Source organism: Panthera tigris, chromosome A3 (genome assembly GCF_018350195.1).
Source record: "Panthera tigris isolate Pti1 chromosome A3, P.tigris_Pti1_mat1.1, whole genome shotgun sequence".
Classification (NCBI taxonomy): Eukaryota; Metazoa; Chordata; class Mammalia; order Carnivora; family Felidae; genus Panthera; species Panthera tigris.
In genome coordinates, this window is record NC_056662.1 from 89,341,142 (window position 1) to 89,361,745 (window position 20,604).

Sequence of the window (20,604 nt, forward strand, 5' to 3'; positions counted from 1 at the left end):
CATTTTTTCATGTGTTGGTTGGCCATATGGATGTCTTCTTTGGAGATGTGTCTATTCATGTCTTTTGCCCATTTCTTCACTGGATTATTTGTTTTTTGGGGGGTGTTGGGTTTGAAAAGTTCTTTATAGATTTTGGATTCTAACCTTTATTGGATATGTCATTTGCAACTATCTTCTCCCATTCTGTCAGTTGTCTTTTAGTTGTGCTGATTGTTTCCTTCGCTGTGCAGAAGATTTTGTTTTGATGAGGTCCCAATATTTCATTTTTGCTTTTGTTTCCCTTGCCTCCGGAGACGTGTTGAGTAAGAAGTTGCTGTGGCCAAGGTCAAAGAGGTTTTTGCCTGCTTTCTCCTCGAGGATTTTGGTGGCTTCCTGTCTCACATTTAGGTCTTTCATCCATTTTGAGTTTATTTTTGTGTATGGTGTAAGAAAGTGGTCCAGGTTCATTCTTTTGCATGTTGCTGTCCAGTTTTCCCAGCACTACCTGCTGAAGAGACTGTCGTTATTCCACTGGATATTCTTTCCTGCTTTGTCAAAGATTAGTTGGCCATACGTTTGTGGGTCCATTTCTGGGTTCTCTATTCCGTTCCATTGATCTGAGTATCTGTTCTTGTGCCAGTACCGTACTGTCTTGATGATTACAGCTTTATAATACAGCTTAAAGTCCACGCTTGTGATACCTCCAGCTTTGGTTTTCTTTTCCAAGATTGCTTTGGCTATTTGGGGTCTTTTCTGGTTCCATACAAATTTTAGAATTGTTTGTTCTAGCTCTGTGAAGAATGCTGGTGTTATTTTGTTAGGGATTGCATTGAATATGTAGATTGCTTTCGGTAGTATTGACGTTTTAACAATATTTGTTCTTCCTATCCAGAAGCATGGAATCTTTTTCCATTTTTTTTGTGTCTTCTTCAACTTTTTTCATAAGCTTTCTATAGTTTTCAGTGTATCTTTGGTTTGATTTATTCCTAGGTATTTTACGGTTTTGGGTGCAATTGTAAATGGGATTGATTCCTTGATTTCTCTTTCTGTTGCTTCATTGTTGGTGAATAGGAATGCAACTATTTCTGTGCATTGATTTTATATCCTGCAACTTTGCTGAATTCATGAATCAGTTCTAGCAGTTTTTTGATGGAATCTTTTGGGTTTTCCACATAGAGTATCATGTCATCTGCTGAGAGTGAAAGTTTGACCTCCTCCTGGCTGATTTGGTTGCCTTTTATTTCGTTGTGTTGTCTGATTGCAGAGGCAAAGACTTCCAATACTGTGTTGAATGACAGTGGCGAGAGTGGACATCTGTGTCTAGTTCCTGACCTTAGGGGGAAAGCTCTCAGTTTTTCCCCATTGAGGATGATATTAGTGTTGGGTCGTTCATATCTGGCTTTTGTGATCTCGAGGTATGATCCTCCTATCCCTAATTTCTTGAGGGTTTTTATCAAGAAAGGATGCTGTATTTTGTCAAATGCTTTCTTTGTATCTATTGAGAGCATCATAAGGTTCTTATCCTTTCTTTTATTGATGTGATGCATCACGTTAATTGTTTTGCAGGTATTGAGCCAGGCTTGCATCCCAGGTATAAATCCCACTTGGTCGTGGTGAATGATTTTTTTAATGTAGTGTTGGATCCGGTTGGCTAATATCTTGAGGATTTTTGCATCCATGTTCATCAGGGAAATTGGTCTATAGTTCTCCTTTTTAGTGGGGTCTCTGTCTGGTTTTGGAATCAAGGTAATGCTGGCTTCATAGAGTTTGGAAGTGTTCCTTCCATTTCTGTTTTTTGGAACAGCTTCAAGAGAATAGGTGTTAACTCTTCTTTAAATGTTTGGTAGAATTCCCCTGGAAAGCCGTCTGGCCCTGGGCTCTTGTTTTTTGGGAGATTTTTGATTACTAATTTGACTTCTTTACTGATTAGGGGTCTGTTCAAATTATCTGTTACTTCCTGTTTCAGGTTTTTTTTTTTTTTTTTTAAGGTTTATTTTTGAGAGAGAGCGCAAACGGCAGGCAGGCGGGGGGGAGGGGCGGCAGAGACAGAGGAGGAGGCAGAATCTGCAGCAGGTTCCAGCCTGGAGCTGTCAGCAGAGCCCAGCGTGGGGCTCAAACCCATGAACTGTGAGACCATCACTTGAGCCAAAGTCGAACACTTAACTAACTGAGCCCCCCAGGCACCCCTTTTTTAAAAAGGTTTTCAATGTTTTTATTTATAAAATTTCTTTACACTTGACTTAAATCCTGGTAGAGACATCTCCAAACAGTGAAATAAATTTACCCCCAAGGAGCAATGGGGAAAAAAGTGTTATTTTAAATGTTGTTTTTTTTTTTTAACATTTATTTATTTTTGAGAGACAGAGCATGAGCAGGGGAGGGGCAGAGAGAGAGGGAGACACAGAATCAGAAGCAGCCTCCAGGGTCTGAGCTGTCAGCACAGAGCCCAACGTGGGGCTCGAACCCAACGAACCGTGGGATCGTGACCTGAGCGGAAGTCGGATGCTCAACCGAATGAGCCACCCAGGAGCCCCAAAAAGGTGTTATTCTAAAGCAGGACCCTCTTTATACCCCTAGCAGCCACATGACTGACTAAAATGGCTAAAAGTTACAAATGAGTAATTAAAGGCAAAATCTGCCCCCAAGCCAAGGGAACCACCCTTTACCTCTGGTAAAAACTAAGGCAAACAATTCTTCAATACTCCCTTACTTTATTAAGTGTAACAGGGTACTTATATATCTAAACATTTACTGTAAGTTTTCAGTGACATTTAAACTCTGAATTACCTTCCCATAATTAAGTTTCTTTAGGCACATTGGTTTGTATTTTATAGAAAACACGCATCTTTAGGTCACAAATAGGAAGGAGTATACTTTGCAAATGTTACAAAGATGATTCCAAATCTCTCCTGAACTGCAACCACTCATTTAAGTATTTAATGAAAATAGAGCCCCCAAACAACTGTTTAAACATAACACTGAGAGATTCTGCTGATTAAGAAATCCCTGAAAGAGTAGTAAGCCGTGATTACTGGAAAGCTCAGAATACTAGCAAGGCTTAATTGCAAAGTATTGAACAGAAGGCCACAAATTGTCTTTTCCTAAGAGGAGACAGGAACTAAGGATGTCAGTTAGTAATGCATTGGAATGGCATTGCCTAGTGCGAGTGTTGCGCAGAAACTCCAGGTCACCTCTCCTTTATTATTTTGGATAAGCTTCCACTATCATCGCATGGCCCTGCCCTCCAGCGGCACAGGCAGCCACCAAGCCATACTGGCCTCCCTCCTTCCGTAATCTGTTGGCAGCTGCCATGACCAACCGGCAGCCAGTAGCTCCAATTGGGTGTCCCAGGGACAGCGATCCACCCCAGTTGTTAAACTTCTCCAAAGGAGGTGACCCAACCTTGGTTTTTCTACCCATGTAATTTTGTGCAAACCAATCAGAATCCATGGCTTTAAAATTAGCCAAAATCTGACCTGAGAATGCTTCATGAAATTCAAAAGCATCGATATCAGTCATTGTTAATCCTGCCCTTTCCAGAACTTTTGGAGTAGCGTAAGTTGGTCCAAGTAAAAGTTGATCTTTTGGATCCTGAGACACATACACAAAATCCCTCAAATATGCCTTTGGCTTATAACCCATGGCCAGAGCTTTCTCCTCTGCCATTATCAGCATTGCAGATGCACCATCAGTCAGGAAAGAAGAATTTGCAGCCGTCACTGTGCCATAGGGCTTGATGAATGCAGGTTTTAGTTTGGCCATCTGCTCCAGAGACGAAGGACGAATGCCATTATCTTTGGTAACTGTATCTTTTCCTGGTACTTTGAAGGGCACAACATCAGACAGGAGTCCTTCATCCTGGGCCTTCTTGGCCAGGCTGTGAGAGCGCAGCGCGTACTCATCCTGGTCCAGTCGAGAAACAGCAAAGGCAGCGGCCAGTCGGTCTGCAGAGTGGCCCATGGTCTCACTGGTGGAGAACTCGGCCACCGCAGGGAGCTCGGGTGACAGGAAATTCAATCTGAATTTAGAGACTAAAGACAGTCGCTGACCCAGAGTCTTGGCCTTATTGAGATCAAGCAACATCTTCCTCATTTTCCTTGAATGACGAATAGGGACATCAGACATTAACTCTACACCACCTGCCACGACCACATCGCACTGCCCAGAGGCAATCAAGCCAACACCTGTGGTCATGGCTTGGTTGGCAGAGATGCAAGCCATGGTGACAGTGTGAGCAGGAGTCTTGTCAGAGAAGCCAGCTCCCAGGGCAGCCTCTCTAGCCACATTGCTAGTCTTCACTTCCTGTATAACTGTGCCAAAGATGATATAATCAACAACATCCTTCGGGACATTGGTCCGATGCAGCAAACCCAAAAGTGCTGCTCTAGCCAAATCATGTGGCATCAGTTCCTTATATGAAGTGCCCGACTGCAAAAATGGAATGCGAACACCCTCCACCACCACAATATTCCTTATATTGGGTTTGGCTAAGGTTTTCTTTGACTTGGTCTGGGCGGCTGGGGCAGCTCGTAGCTGGGAGGAACAGCTTAGAGGTCTTAAAGAAAATCTGAGGGCCCATTTTGATGTACTGGGAAGATTTTTAAGCGTGTAAGTCAAGATGGAAGTCATTGTGAAATCTTAGCCTCAGTCCTCTCCGGCTCCCGCTGCGGGCAAGCAAGGTTTTGTTCCTGTTTCAGTTTTGGTAGTTTATATGCTTCTAGGAATTTGTACATTTCTTCCAGATTGCCCTTTTTTTTTTTTGCGTATAATTGCTCATAATGTTCTCTTATTATTGTTTTTATTTCTGCTGTGTTGGTTGTGATCTCTCCTCTTTCATTCTTGATTTTATTTATTTGGGTCCTTTCCTTTTTCGTTTTGATCAAACTGGCTAGTGGTTTATCAATTTTGTTAATTCTTTCAAAGAACCAGCTTCTGGTTTCATTGATCTGTTCTACTGTTTTTTTGGTTTCGATAGCATTAATTTCTGCTCTAATCTTTATTATTTCCCGTCTTCTACTGGTTTTGGGTTTTATTTGCTGTTGTTTTTTCTAGCTCTTTAAGATGTAGGGTTAGGTTGTATATCTGAGACCTTTCTACCTTCCGTACGAAGGCCTGGATTGCTGGGAACTATTGCCTTTTAAACAGTGTTAAGCCTTCCAATCCATAAAAATGGGATATTTCCCATTTATTTAGATTTTATTTAATTTCTGTCCACAACATTTTATAGTTTTAAGAATACAAGTTTGCTCTTTTTCATTAAGTTTATTCCTGAATATTTTAATTTCGTTTGATGCTATTGCAATAGAATTGTTTTCTTAATTTGTTTTTGTTTATTAATTGTAAATGTGCAACAATAGAATCGATTTTTTGTATTTACTTTTTATCCCGCAGCCATGCTGAACTCATTTAGTAGTTCTAATATAAAACTTTTTTATTGCTTATTTATTTTTGAGAGAGAGATAGCATTCACTAGTGGGAGAGGAGCAGAGAGAGAACAGAAGATCCGAAGTGGGCTCTGCACTGACAACAGCAATGCCAATGAGAAGCTCAGACTCATAAACCATGAGATCATGACCTAAGCTGAAGTCAGGTGCCCCTAGTAGTTCTAATGTAAAATTTTTTATGTATTCCGTAGGACTTCCTAGATACAAGATCTTGTCATCTGCAAATGTAGTTTTACTACTTCCTTTGCAATCTGCATGTCCTCCCCACACCCCTCCTAATTACTCTGACTAGTACCTCCAGCACTATGTTAAATAGAAGTGGCATAGTAGACATCCTTATGTTCCTGTCTAGGGAGCAGACATCCTGTCTTTAAATATTGAGTATGATTTTAGCTGTGGGTTTTCCATAGATGCTCTTTATCAGATTGAGGAAGTTCCCCTCTATTCCTAGTTTGTTGAGCATTTTTATCAAGAAAAGGGTTGGGTGTTGTCACATGCTTTTTCTGTGTCTTTTGCGATGAAGAAGTGAGTTTTGCTTTTTATTCTTTTGATTTTTGGATGTTGAACCAACCTTGTATTTGTGGAATAAATCTCACTTGGTGAAGGTGTATAATATTTTTTATATATTGCTAGATTTTAGTTTGCTGGTATTTTGTGGAGGCTTTTGTGTCTATATTCATAAGAGATACTGGTCTGTAGTTTTCTTGTGATGTCTTTGTTGGGTTTTATTATCACGGTGACACTAGCCTCATACAATGAATTGGCAAGTGTCCCCTTCTCTTTATTTTTTGGAAGAACTTGTGAAAAATTAGTGTTAAAACTTTAAATGTTTGGTAGAATTCAAAGATGAAGCCGTCTGTGTCTGGACTTTACTTTGTAGGTAATTTTTTTATTATTATGAACTCAAACTCCTCACTTGCTTTTGATCTGTTCAAATTGTCTATTACTTTTTGAGTCATTTTTAGTGGTTTATGACTTTCTAGGAATTTGTCCATTTCATTTAAGTTATTTAATTTGTTGGTATACATAGTTCATAGTATTCCTTTATAATCCTTTTTATTTCTTCAAATAAAATAAATTTATTAGTAATAGATTGGTAGTAAAGTTTTTTTCTTTAATTTTTGATGTGAGTCTTCTCAGTTTTTTTCTTGCTTAAACTAGCTAAAGTTTATCTATTTTGTTGATCTTTTTTGTTGTTATTGATCTTTTGTGAGAACCAACCTTTGGTTTCAATTATTTTTTCCTTTTTTATTTTCTTTTTGATTAGTTTCCACTCTGATCTTTATAATTTCCTCTTTCTGTTTGCGTTAGTTTTAATTTGCTCTTTTTCCAATGCTTATGGTGAAAGTTTAGGGTTTTTTACTTGAGATCTTTCTACTTTCTTGATACAGGTACTTATAAGTATAAATTTTCCTCTTAAGATTTGGCTGTATACCATAAGTTTTTGTCATTTATAAAAATATTTTCCTTTTTTTGGATCCCATTTTATTTTTTGTATGTATGTATGTATGTATGTATGTATGTATGTATTTTTAGATATCAGTTAACATACAGTGTAGTATTGGTTTCACAAGTAGAACCCAGTGATTCTTTGCTTCCACATAACACCCAGTGCTTATCCCATCACGCGCCCTCCTTAACAGCTATCACCCGTTTAGCTCATCCCCCCATGAACCTCCCCTCCAGCAACCTTCACTTCTCTGTATTTAGGGGTCTCTTATGGTTGGCTCCCTGTTTTTATCTTATCTTTCCTTCCCTTCCCCTATGTTCATCTGTTGAGTTTCTCAAATTTCACGTATGAATGAAATCATATGATGTTTTTCTCTGACTTATTTTTCTTAGCGTGATACATTCTAGTTCCATCCACATTGTTGTAAATGGCAAGATTTCAGTCTTTTTGATCACCAAGTAATGTTCCATTGTATAATATGTCATATCTTCTTTATCCATTCATCAGCTGATGGACACTGAGCTCTTTCCATAATTTGGCTATTGTTGATAGCACTGCTGTAAACATTGGAGTGCATGTGCCCCTTTGAATCAGCATTTTTGTATCCTTTGGATAAATACCTAATAGTGCAATTGCTGGGTCATAGGGTAGCTCTATTTTTAATTTTTTAGGAACCTTTCTACTGTTATTCAGAGTGGCTGCACCAGTTTGCATTCCCACCAACAGTGCAAAAATGTCCCCCTTCCTCCACATCCTGGCCAACATTTATTGTTTCCTGAGTTGTTTGTTTTAGCCATTCTGACAGGTGTGAGGTAGTTTCTCAGTGTGATTGAAGCTTCTGCACAGTGAAGGAAACAATCAACAAAACTAAAAGGCAACCACTGGAATGGGAGAAGATAGTTGCAAATGACATATCGTATAAAGGATTATTATCCAGAATCTATAAAGAACTTACCAAACTCAATACCCAAAAAAACAAATAATCCAGTGAAGAAGTAGGCAGAAGACATGAATAGACACTTTTCCAAAGAAGACATCCAGATGACTAACAGACACATGAAAAGATACTCATACTCATCATCAGAGAAATATTAAAAGTATTTTCTGATTTCTCGGGTTTTTTTCTGCATAGGTTATTTAGGAATGTTTTGTTTAATTTCAGCATATTTGAGCTTCCCAAGTCTCATTCTCCTGTTGATTTCAGATTTCATTCTACTGTGGTTGGAGAACATACTTGGTATTATTTCTATCCTTTTAAGTTTACTGAGGTTTGTTATGTGGCTTAGCATGTGGTCTGTCCTGGCAAACATTCCATATGCACTTTAGAGGAATGTACATTTTGCTCTTGTTAGGTAGAATGTTCTATAGATAAGTATTAGGTCTAGTTGGTTTATAGTGTTGTTCATGTCTTCTGTTTCCTTGTTACTCTTCTGTCTAGTTGTTTTATCCATTTTTTAAAATGCCGTATTGAGGTCTCCAACTTTTTTTCTTTCATTGTCTCTTTCTCCTTTTTGTTAGTTTTTGCTTCCTGTATTTTGCTGCTCTGTTATCATAGTAGATACGTGTTTATAATTCTTTTTTTTTGATACGTGTTTATAATTCTTATGTTTTCCTCACACATGACCTTATTTCATTATGAAATATCCCTCTTTATCTGTAGGAACATTTTTTTATTTTAGAATCTGTTTTTTATGATATTCATATAGCCACTTCAGCTTTCTCATCATTGCTGTTTACATGATACATGTTTTTCCATCCTTATGTTTTCAATCTATTTATATCTTTTTATGTAAAATATGTGTCTTGGGGTGCCTTGGTTGCTCAGTCAGTTAAGCGTCCGACTTCAGCTTAGGTCATGATCTCTCGGTTTGTGGGTTCAAGCCCCGTGTCAGGCTCTGTGCTAACAGCTTGGAGCCTGGAGCCTGCTTCAGGTTCTGTGTCTCCCTCTCTCTCTGCCTCTCCCCCACTCACACTGTGTCTCTCAAAACTGAATAAACATTAAAAAAAATTTTTTTTAATAAAATATGTGTCTTGTAGACAGCTTATAATTGGATCATGTTTAAAAAAAATAACAGTTTCTACCTTTTTATTGAATTGCTTAATCCATATTTGTTATTGATATAGTTGGATTTATATCTTCCATTTTGCTTTTTGTTTTCTATATATCTATACCTGGAAAGGTGGTGGATTAGCTATCCTGAAAAACTCCCTTGAAGAAAATAACTAAAATGCTAGATAAAAATATCAAAACTATCTTCTAAAACTTAACAGAGTTGACATAACATTTAAGCATCTTCAGGTCCCAAAAAATAAAGTGAAGGCAGGAACCCACCCTAGGCATAATTAAGCACTAACACAGATTGTCACCCTAAGGGTTTCACTGAAGTCTATAGATCTGGGATTTATTTTTAAGGTCTACGTGAAGTTGTGAACAAAATATAGAACTTAGGGCACACCCATAGTGAAAAAGTCCTGCTTAAAGCTGGGTTTCCAGTAGGCTGCAATCTAGTAAAAGAATAATAAGAAATAAACACATCCATCCAGAAGAGTAAAGCAAGGAAACTTGCCTGTCTTAACCTCAGTAGCAGGTCTGGGGAAAGAAGGCAGTAACAAATTCATCCTCAGAATTTGTAACTACAGAGCAGCTCTCACATAGGTTTATAGTTGTGAAGTTTGCACTGGTACATTTTATCAGTGCAGTAAACTACATGTGTATCTGAAAATTCTGCAGCCCAGAATTTTATTTAAAATGGCCCTAGTAAAAGGGGCACCTGGGTGGCTCAGTCGGTTAAGTGTCCAACTTCAGCTCAGGTCATGATCCACAGTTCATGGGTTTGAGCCCTGTGTTAGGCTCTGTGCTAACAGCTCAGAGCCTGGAGCCTGTTTCAGATTCTGTGTCTCCCTCTCTCTCTGCCCCTCCCCAGCTCACACTCTGTCTCTTTCTCTCAAAAATAAATAAACACTTAAAAAAATTTTTTTTAATGGCCCAAGTAGTGCCAACTCATGCCAACTCATGCCAGGCTGAAGCAAATGCACATCTCTTTAAAGGAATTTCAACCCAGACCTCAGAATATGCCCCCAAATGCCAAACTCATAGACACCATGAGTGAAAAAGTATAACAAATAGAAGTAACAAGCAAAAATGAGACCCACAAAGACAATTTTTCAGGGCTTTCTGGAAAAATGGCTGATTCTACGATTGGAACAGGAAATACAGAAGATGAGCCTGGAGCATCTTGTAGTGCTAGAAAGTAAGGAGAAAACCTTAAAGTGATGGAGAGTATGTCAAAGGGACACAAGAACCAAGTAAAAGAGCTCCTAGTGGCCAAAGTTCCAGCAATTTGAGCAATATAGTAGTATTGAATTATAACCAAAGAATAAACATTCATGGATCCATAATGATATAAATAAATGATTGAATAAATAAATGGGAGCAAATAGACAGTTTTGTGCAGAATCCCAAATGTCTGAGTATGTATGGAGTATGTAGACACTTTACCCTTAAGGAGGTAGAACATAATTCCCTAGTCTTTAAGAATGGATTGCACATAATAACTTCCTTCCAAAGAGTTTAATATGGGAAGAAAAAAGAGAGTAAGTTTACAGTGAAGAACCCTGACGAAAACACTACCTCAACCAGGTGGTCAAAGTCCACACCAACAGTGATAAGTCATGCTGACGGTATGTACCCTTAATATGTAATGAGAATGGCACTTTAAAGTCTTCCTCCCCCAAACCTGTAACACAGTCTATTCATGAGAAAAACAAATGAACAACATTCTGCAAAATATTTGATTGGTACTTCTCGAAACTGTCAAGGCCAGGGGTCTTGGGTGGCTTGGTCGGTTAAGTGTCTGACTTTGGCTCAGGTCATGATCTTGCAGTTCGTGAGTTCAAGCCCCACGTCGGGCTCTGTGCTGACAACTGGGAGCCTGGGGCCTGCTTCAGATTCTGTGTCTCCCTCTCTCTCTGCGCCTCCCCTACTTGCACTCACTCTCCCCCTCTCTCTCAGAAATAAACATTTTTTTTTTTTTTAACGTAGGTGTCATAAAGGACAAAAGCTGAGGAACTATTCTAGATCAAAGGAGACTAATGAGGCATGGCAGCTAAATGCAGTCATGATTCTAGATTGGACTGTAGCCCCAGGGGAAAAATTACTATAAAGGACAATTTTGGGAAAATTGCTGAAATTTGAACATAATCTTCACATTAGTATCATATCAATGTTAAATTAAATGTATTTGGTAATTATACCATGGTACGTAAGAGAATGCCTTTCCTTTTAGGGTATATACACTATAGTATCCCAGGATGAAAGGACATGATATTTATAACTTATTCTCTGATGGTTCAGATAAAATGTAAGTAACATGCATATGCTTGCAGGTTGTGATAGAGAGAGAAGCCAGTGTAGCAAAATGTTAACAATTGGTGAATCCTACCAGAAATGTATGGAAGTTTATTCTATTTTGCTGCCTTTTGGTAGGATTGGAATTTTCTTTTCTACAAAATAATATAAATAATAATATATTATTTATAATAATAATATATAAATATAAATGATATAAATACATTACAAAATATATTTGTAAATATAAATTTTACAAAATAATAATAAAATTTTCTCTTTACCAGAAAGAGTCTGAAAAAGATGATGGAGATGGTGTAGGATTTAGCTATACAAGGTATTAAAATAAACTATACAGCAGTAACCATTAAAAGGATGCTATTGTGGGGGGCGCGTGGGTGGCTAAGTCAGTTAAGCATCTGACTTCTGCTCAGGTCATGATCTTGCGGTTCGTGAGTTCAAGCCCCACGTTGGGCTCTGTGCTGACAGCTCGGAGCCTGGATCCTGCTTCAGATTCTGTGTCCCCTTCTCTCTCTGCCCCACCCCTGCCTGTGCTCTCTCTCTGTGTCCTTCAGAAATGAATAAACATTAAAAAAAAAATTTAAAAAAAAAAAAGGATGCTATTGGGTCAAGAGACTGAGAGTGGGTACCTCAATGGAAATAAATACAGTGAGAATCTACTGTTTTAAAAGTGCCATTTCACATCAGTTTGGAATAGATGGATTATTCAACACATTATACCAAGATGCTTAGCTAGCGTTTGGGGACGTGTGGGGGTAGATTTCTCCTTACCCCTGTTGCCAAGATTCGTATATTTCAGAGATGTAAGTAATAAAAGAGAGCATGAGATCATAAAAGTTCTGGATGAAGGTGTGGATTATTATTTCTTATAAAGTAAGGTGACAAAATCTAAAAGTCCTAAAAGCAAATATTTGATAAATTTGTCTACATATTTTAAATTTCTGCATGGTAGAAAAATACTATATGCAAAGTCAATTTATAAATGTAAAGTAGGAAAACAATTTTAAACAGATAAACTTGAGAAAAGGGGGCTAATTTTCTTAATATGCAAAGAGCTTTTTTATAAATCAAAGACAGTCTAATAGAAAAACAAAGAACATGAGCAGGAATTTTATGGTGAAAGAAATACACATGGCCATGAAAGATATGAAACAATACTTAGCCTTTTTCATAATTAAAGAAATATAGTAAACCACAGATTTTTTTTAATATTCATTTTGAGAGAGAGAAATTGGGGGGAGGGACAGAGAGAGAGGAAGAGACAGAATCCCAAATAGGCTCCACCCTGTCAGTGCAGAGCCCTATGTGGGGCTCAATCCCACTAAACATGAGATCATGACCTGAACCGAAATCAAGAGTCAGACTCTTAGCCAGTTGAGCCACCCAGGCACCCCTAAAACACAAATTTTTTAAGCCCTTTAGAATAGCACAGATGAAAAGATTTGATGCTGATTATAAAAATATTGTTGGAACTTAGGATCCCAAGCCTGCTTGGGATTCTCTCTCTCCCTCTCTCTGCCCCTCCCCTACTTACATGCGCTCTCTCTGTCTCTCTCTCAAAATAAATAAATAAACTTTAAAAAAAAAAGTATTGTTGGGATATGGGGAAATGTACATACATCTTCATAATACTATTGTTAGAAGTGCAAATTTATTGCAACATTTTTAAAGAATAGAGCAATTTGACAATGTCTAACCATTGTGACTTTATTAACATTTGTTAAGTAGAGCTCTGGGATGTCCAATGGCTCAACAAAAGAGTACAAGGGAAATTGATATAGAGAACTTTATTACTCACAGGTCCTGGAGGAGGTACACAGCATGCTTTGAGGGGACACACGGGGCAAGAGAATGGCAAAACCTGGGGTACATGCCTTTATTAGGGTCTATAGGTGGATTGGTTCCCAAGATAAGGGTGAACTGGTGAATTCAAAACCAGAAAGGGCAGTATTTTGGTAAGCTTGGCAAGGGTCTTCTGTAAGCGGTGCACAAAGGGTAAGGCCCTAGGAGGTGGGGGAGACTGTGTATCACAAGGACTTTTGGGAAGGTCATATAAGGAACTTAAATACTTAAGATTCTGCGTGCTGTTCTCTAGGGCATGCATTCGAAGGAGGGGCTAGTGTTAGTTCAAGGCCCCTGCAGTCCGCTTGCCTACACAAAATGGATGCTGAAGCAGCAATATTTTGGACCCCTTTATCTAAACTCTCAACATGGACTAAAATTGAAATAAATGTTTCTTTTATCCAGCATTTCCACTTGCAGGAGTTATAAAGTTGTATCAAACATAAAATCTCACACGCACACACACACACATGCACAGATATCCACTGGAGCATTCTTCAGGAGAGTAAACATTTGGAAACAACCTATACATGTAGTTAAATTATATATCAAATCAGTAAATATAAAATGTTTACATATGCATACAATATTTTTTTCATTGAACAAATATTTTTGCAGCACTTGGCAGCATTTTATCTAAATGGGTATATAAAACCTGGTTAATAGTTTTTATTAGAAAGTGGCTTAGGGATTGAGGGATGGCAGGGAGACTTTTTCACCTTAAATTCTCTACATTATTTGAATATTTTACAATGAGCATATTTAACTTTAATTTTTAAAAAATAGTAAATCATAGTTTAATATACTTTGATATATTTGGGGAGAATTTTACAAATGCTGTGTGTAAAACTAATGTATTATCAGAATAGACATCCATCTCAACCGATTTGACCTTTACTCAATGAAGTACCATGAGATAGGGTTGTGTAGTCTCATTGCTCATAGAGCTCTTTATACTCAACGGATTCAGCTTGCTCATTTTCTACTCTTTACCATGTATTTTACTTCAGCCCCAAGTCAGTGGGACTGCGTTGTTTGAAAATACTGATATTGGAAAACAAATACATTTTCCAGTAATGTTATCTATTTCCTCATTCTTTTGCTTTTGCTTTTGCTTTTGCTTTTGCTTTATTTTTTAATGTACTGTCGTTAGCCCTTTGACATTTTGCTGCTTTTATCCTGTTGCTATGGTATCCTTCCTGAAGTATAGCCATAATCTTGTTATTCCTCTGCTCAAATGGTATACTGGTGCTTAATTTCCATTAAGAATAAATTTTAAAGTCCTTAGCCTAGTGTTCTAGGCTTCACATAATTTGTCCTCAAATTCCTACCTCCTTTCCTTTCCCTTCCCTTTCCTTTCCTTTCCTTTCCTTTCCTTTCCTTTCCTTTCCTTTCCTTTCCTTTCCTTTTCCTTCCTTCCTTCCTTCCTTCCTTCCTTCCTTCCTTCCTTCCTTCCTTCCCATAATTTTATCATGGAAAGAACACTGAACATGAGATCTACCCTCTTAACAAAATTTTAAGTGTACGGTATATTGTTGACTATAGGTGCAATGTTATACAGCAGGTCTCTAGAACTTACTCATCTTGCTTTGACTGAAACTCTATGCCCATTGATTAGTAACTCCCCATTTCCTACCCTTCCCCCCAATCCCTTGGCAGCCACTATTCCATTCTTTGATTCTGTGAATTGGACTGTTTTAGATCTCTCATAAAAGTGAAATCCATCTTATTTCACTTAACATAATGTCCTCAAGGTTCATCCATTATGTCACATATAGCAGAATTTCCCTCTTTTTATGGATATGCCATATTTTCTTTATTCTTCGATATGTTGGTGGATATTTAGTTTGCTTCTACATTTTGACTGTTGTGAATAGTGCTGTAGTGAACTTAGGAGTGCTAATATTCCTTTGAGATCTTCATTTCAATTCTTTTGGATAAATACCCATAACTGGGATTGCTGAACCGTATGGCAGTTCTAATTTGAATTTTTTTAGGAACCTTCGTACTGTTTTCCACAGCAGCTACAACATTTTGCATTCTCACCAACATTTGTTTTTTGGGTTTTTTGATAATAGCCATCTTGACAGATGTAGATGATAATTCATTGTGGTTTTGATTTGCATTTCCTTGATAAGATTAGTGAGTGATGTTGAGCCTTTTTTCATCTACCTATTGTCCATTTATATATCTTGAGGAAATGGCTGTTCAAGTTATTTGCCTAGGTTTTCAATTGGGTTATTATTTTACTATTGAGTTGTATGAATTCTTTATATATTTTGGAGATTAACCTCTTACCAGACATATAGTATACACTTCTTTTCTCTTATTTCATACATTGCCCTTTCTCTTTGTCAGTTGTTTCCTTTGCTGTGTAGAAACTTTTTTTAAAAAAATTTTTTTTAATGATGGGTATTTTTCTTTTTTTGTTTTTTAAGTTTATTTATTTTGAGAAAGATAGAGAGTAGGGGAGGGGCAAAGAGAGGGTGAGAGAGAGAATCCCAAGCAGACTCCACACTGTCAGCACCGTAGCCCGATGCGGGGCTCAAACTCATGAACCGCAAGATCATGACCTGAGTCAAAATTGGACGCTTAACCAGCTGAGCCACCCAGGCGTCCCTAAGTGTGAATACTATTTCTAAAGGGAATACAAATATTTTGAAAATCCTTCAAAATCTTTTTCTTTCTCCCTTTCAGAGTCCAGATGTCATTCAGAATTTGAAAATACTACCCATTCTGTCTTCAGGTCAGCCAAGTTTTACTTTCATCATCCAGTCCACCTACCAACTGATCAAGATGTTTGCCATGAATCCTTGGGGAGGAGTGTTTTCATGAGGCATTCTTGGAAAGATTTCTTTCAGCGTCATCCAGACAAACAAAGAGAACATACTTGTCTTCCTTCCCCTGATGAAAATGTGGAAAAGACCAAGGCAGATTATACCAGAATAGAGAGCCTCAGTATCAATGTAAACTTGGAAAACAAAGAAGTGATGCATTCCGCTAAAAGTCAGGCTAGAGATTATCCAAAAAGTGACAAACAAATTAGTGATCCAAAAAGGGATCGTAAGGTCACCCCAGAGCTAACAACTCAGCACACTGTGAGTTTGAATGAACTCTGGAACAAGTATCAGGAGCGACAGAAACAAAAGAAACCTCCCGAGTTTAGTGACAGAAAAGAACTATCCTTGGTGGAGCGACTTGATCGTTTGGCTAAACTTCTTCAGAATCCCATCACATATTCTCTCTGGACCTCTGAAAGCACACAGGATGATAGCAGAGGGGAACAGGATATTAAGCAACAGCAGAAAATCAAGCTTCAGAAAAAGAAGCGGTATAAGAGCCTGGAGAAATGCCATAAAAACACAGGAGAGCTTAAAAAAAGCAAGGCGCTTTCTACTCATCAAGCTGGGAAGTCCAAGCAGATTAAAATTGAACAGATTAAATTTAATAAGTATATCCTGAGAAAACAGCCAGGTTTTCATTATATAAACACCACTTCCTCAGATTCTAGACCATCTGACGAAAGTGAGCTGCTCACAGACACTGCCACCAACATCCTTTCCACAACCAATTCTCCTGTGGAATCTGATATCTTGACCCAAACAGATAAAGAGGTGACTTTGCAGGAGAGAAGCAGCTCTATTTCCACCATTGACACTGCCCGACTGATCCAAGCTTTTGGCCATGAAAGAGTTTGTCTGTCACCCAGGCGAATTAAATTATACAGCAGCATTACCGACCACCAGAGGAGATACCTTGAGAGGTGGAGCAAGAAGAATAAGAAAGCTTTGAATACAGGTCATCCCCAAATGACTTCTGAGCACACCAGAAGGAAACACATCCAGGTACATGGCTACAAATTCCGTCTGGCAATGTGACTGCCTTTTTCATGGACTTTTTAGTTAAGCTTTGCACACAGGTGAAAAAAAGCCAATTGCCCTTTCCTCACTATAACATTTCTTACCAACTTTCGGAAAAGAGTGAGAAAGTGTAGTACAGTGCTATTGTGAGTTGTCATTCTTTTCTTCAACACTCAGTTACGACGAAGGGCTTTGCTGCTAAATGCTTCAGAATCTGCAAAGTGTACCCCTGGCACAGGGGAGCTTCCAGTTTAGGATGACCTCCATTCTGAACATTAGTGCCTGGCCATTTCTGTTTGTTTGGGGTTTTTTTGCTTATTCATTCCTCCCTGTCTTTCAAGAAGTTTTGAGATGTTCTTAAACACATACACAGATATACACAGACACAAATATCCAGACACATACTTATGTAAGTAATACAATAATGATATTCTTGAGTAAATGAAGAATTAGAATGATAGAAAATTAAATTAAAGCCAGGAAGGGATGAGCTACAACATGATTTTTAAAGATAAATAAATGAAGAATTGTGAGTGTTGGGAAGACAAGTTGAAGCCAGAAGGGAGATAAATAAATACACCTTGTGGATATGGTTGCTAGAAGTGAGCCACAAATTTTGCTCTATGTTTTCTAGCACGTGGTGTTGCTACAACTTTGTGATCAATTACATAAGTCTATAATATAAAAACTAGGTTTTCAAAAGCATTATAAATATTTCTGATACTGAGACCTAAGAGAAATTTCTCTCATCTATTCTCATAAAGAAGGCACCAGAGTGTATGTAAGAGTCCTCAACAGCATCCTTACAAGGAATTCAGTAACAACACCCATAAGGTTAATATGACCTTACGTTAGGGAGTTTCAGTAAAGGCAGACTTCAAGGGGGCAGCAAATGCAGACTAATACTTTAACCCAAGAATAAAATTTAGGGTGGCTAGAGGAGTGTTCTCCAAAGAGGGATGCTTACAGAATGGGGCACTGGAGTACAGACAAAAAAAAAAAAAAAAGATAGATATTTATTTTTCTCAGCCTTTTAAAATTTATATTTGTGTATATGTTTTATAATATATGAATAGAGCCATAATTTATAACATAAATAAATATCTACTTTGGTAATTTGTGCTCAAAAATATTTTATCAGTAGGACTGCATGATCAAAAAAACTTAGAGACCACTAGTCTAGAGGCAAGGAGACACAAGACATTGAGACAATTCATAAATATTATTTCTCATAATTGAGTTTTTGGTAGGTATTAAATGATAGTGATTACATGTATAAATAGAACAATATGACTTTTTAAAGTAGGAGAAGAATTGGGAATGATAACAGATTAAGGCTTTTTGTTCCATGGAGGAGATAGGGAAAAAAGATCTCAGTAGAGGGTGTGTGTGTGTGTGTGTGTGTGTGTGTGTGTGTGTGTGGTAAAATCCATACACTTTACACACATAAAGTTTATAGTTTTAACCATCTTAAAGTGTACAGTCTAATGGCACTGCGTATATTCACAGTGTTTTACATATCACCACTATCCAGTTTGTGTGCTTTTTCATCACTCCAGTAGAAACTTCCTAACCATTAAGCAGTCGCTCTCTATTCCCCCTCCCACCAGCCCCTGACAACCATGAAGCTACTTCCTGCCTCTGTTGCCTGTTCTGTGTATTTCATATAAATGGAATCATACGGATGTGACCAAGTCAGACATCTGTCACTTTAACATATTTTTGAGGTTCATCCATGCCCTAGCATGTATCAGTACTTTATTGCTTTATATGGGTGAATAATATTCCATTGTATGTATATACTATATTTTATTTATTCATCTGTTTGTGGACATTTAGGTTTCCATCTTTTGGCTACTGTAAAAGGAGCAGATATGAACATCTGTACACAAGTTTTTATTTGAACACTTGTGTACAGTTCTTTTGGTTATATACTTAGGAGTGGAAGTTCTAGGTCATATGATAATTCTGTTTTTAGCTTATTGAGTAACCACCAAACTGTTTTCCACAATGGATATACCATTTATATTCCCACCAGCAATGTCTGAGCGCCCCATTCTCTCCACATTGACCAGCACTTTTTATTTACCTTGTTTTATGGTTTGTTTGTCTGTTTGGGTTTTTCTTGCCATGCTAGTAGGTGTGAAGGGTATCTCATACTCATTGTCATTTTGATTGTGGTTTTGATTTGCTTTCCCCTTTCCTAATGACAGTAAGCATCTTTTCCTGTGCTTGTTAGCCGTGTGTGTGTGTGTGTGTGTGTGTGTGTGTGTGTGTGTGTGTGTGTATACATATATAGATCTTCTTTGGAGAAATGTCTATTCAGGTTTTTGCCCACTTGTAATTAAGTTGTTTGTTATTTTGAATTGCAAGAGTTCTTTATTTATTCTGGATTGTAGATTCTTATTGGGTGTGTAATTTGTAAATATTTGCTCCCCCCCCCCCCGGGTTGTCTTTTCACTCGCTTATTACCATCCTTTGATGCACAATAGTTTACTTTTGATGAAGTCTATTTTTTTCTTTTGTCGCTTGTGTTGTTGGTATCCTATCTAAGAAACCACTGCCAAATCCAGTCTTGTCCCTATATTCTTTTAAGAATTTTATACTATTAATTCTTTCATTTACCTATTTGATATATATTGGGTCAATATTTGTATGTAATATAAAGTAAGGGTGAAACATCATTCTTTTCCACGTGGATACCCAGTTGTCCTAGTACCAGTCTTTGAAGAGACTATTCTTTCCCCATTGAATGGTCTTGACACTTTTGTCAAAAATCAACTGACAGTAGATGTGAAGGTTTATTTCTGGGCCTTCAATTGCATTCCTTAGATCTACATGCCTAGTCATACTCCATTACTGCAGTATTTTTGATTACTGTAGCTTTGTAGTGAGTTTTAAAATTGAGAAGCATGAGTTTTCCAATTTTGTTCTTTTTCAAGACTACTTCGCTATTCAGGCCCCTTGTATTTGAATATGAATTTTAGGATCAGCTTTTCCATTTCTGCCAAAAAGGTCATTGGGATTTTGATATTAATTGCATTAAATCTACAGATTGGTTTGGAGTTTATTGCAATCTTAATATTAAGTCTTCAGGCTGTGAACACGGAATGTCTTTCAGTTTATTTAGGTTTTTAATTTCTTCCAGGAATGTTTTGTAGCTTTCATTTTACAAGTCTTAGACCTTCTTAGTTAAATTTATTCTTGATTTTCTTTTTTTTTTTAAATATGAAGTTTATTGTCAAATTGGTTTCCATTCAACACCCAGTGCTCATCCCAACAGGTGCCCTCCTCAATGCCCATCACCCACTTTCCCCTCCTTCCCACCCCCCTTCAACCCACAGTTTATTCTCAGTTTTTATAGTCTCTTATGGTTTGCCTCCCTCCCTCTCTAACTTTTTTTTTCCTCCTTCTCCTCCCCCATGGTCTTCTGTTAAGTTTCTCAGGATCCACATGAGAGTGAAAACAGATGGTATCTGTCTTTCTCTGTATGACTTATTTCACTTAGCATAACACTCTCCAGTTCCATGTTGCTACACAAGGCCATATTACATTCTTTCTCATTGCCAAGTAGTATTCCATTGTATATATGAACCACAACTTCTTTATCCATTCATCAGTTGATGGACATTTAGGCTCTTTCCATAATTTGGTTATTAT

General features: G+C 37.7%; 2 protein-coding genes across 2 annotated transcripts in view; one reads left to right on the top strand and one right to left on the bottom strand.

Annotated features, from left to right (window-relative positions):
• ALMS1 (ALMS1 centrosome and basal body associated protein) overlaps nucleotides 1-20,604 on the top strand; it is a 223,181-nt gene that overhangs the window by 163,543 nt on the left and 39,034 nt on the right. Inside the window, exon 17 of the mRNA XM_042981739.1 lies at nucleotides 15,782-16,929. Coding sequence (XP_042837673.1) covers nucleotides 15,782-16,929 — 1,148 coding nt within the window. The remainder of the gene's footprint in view (nucleotides 1-15,781; nucleotides 16,930-20,604) is intronic.
• LOC122237354 (trifunctional enzyme subunit beta, mitochondrial) lies at nucleotides 2,777-4,671 on the bottom strand. Its single transcript, XM_042981740.1, has one exon. It carries the CDS (start codon nucleotides 4,606-4,608, stop codon nucleotides 3,181-3,183), a length of 1,428 nt encoding a protein of 475 aa, XP_042837674.1. The 5' UTR covers nucleotides 4,609-4,671; the 3' UTR covers nucleotides 2,777-3,180.

Coding starts and splice junctions, on each gene's coding strand:
- LOC122237354 (XM_042981740.1), bottom strand. CDS start 4,608: ATGACTTCCATCTTGACTTACACGCTTAAAAATCTTCCCAGTACATCA.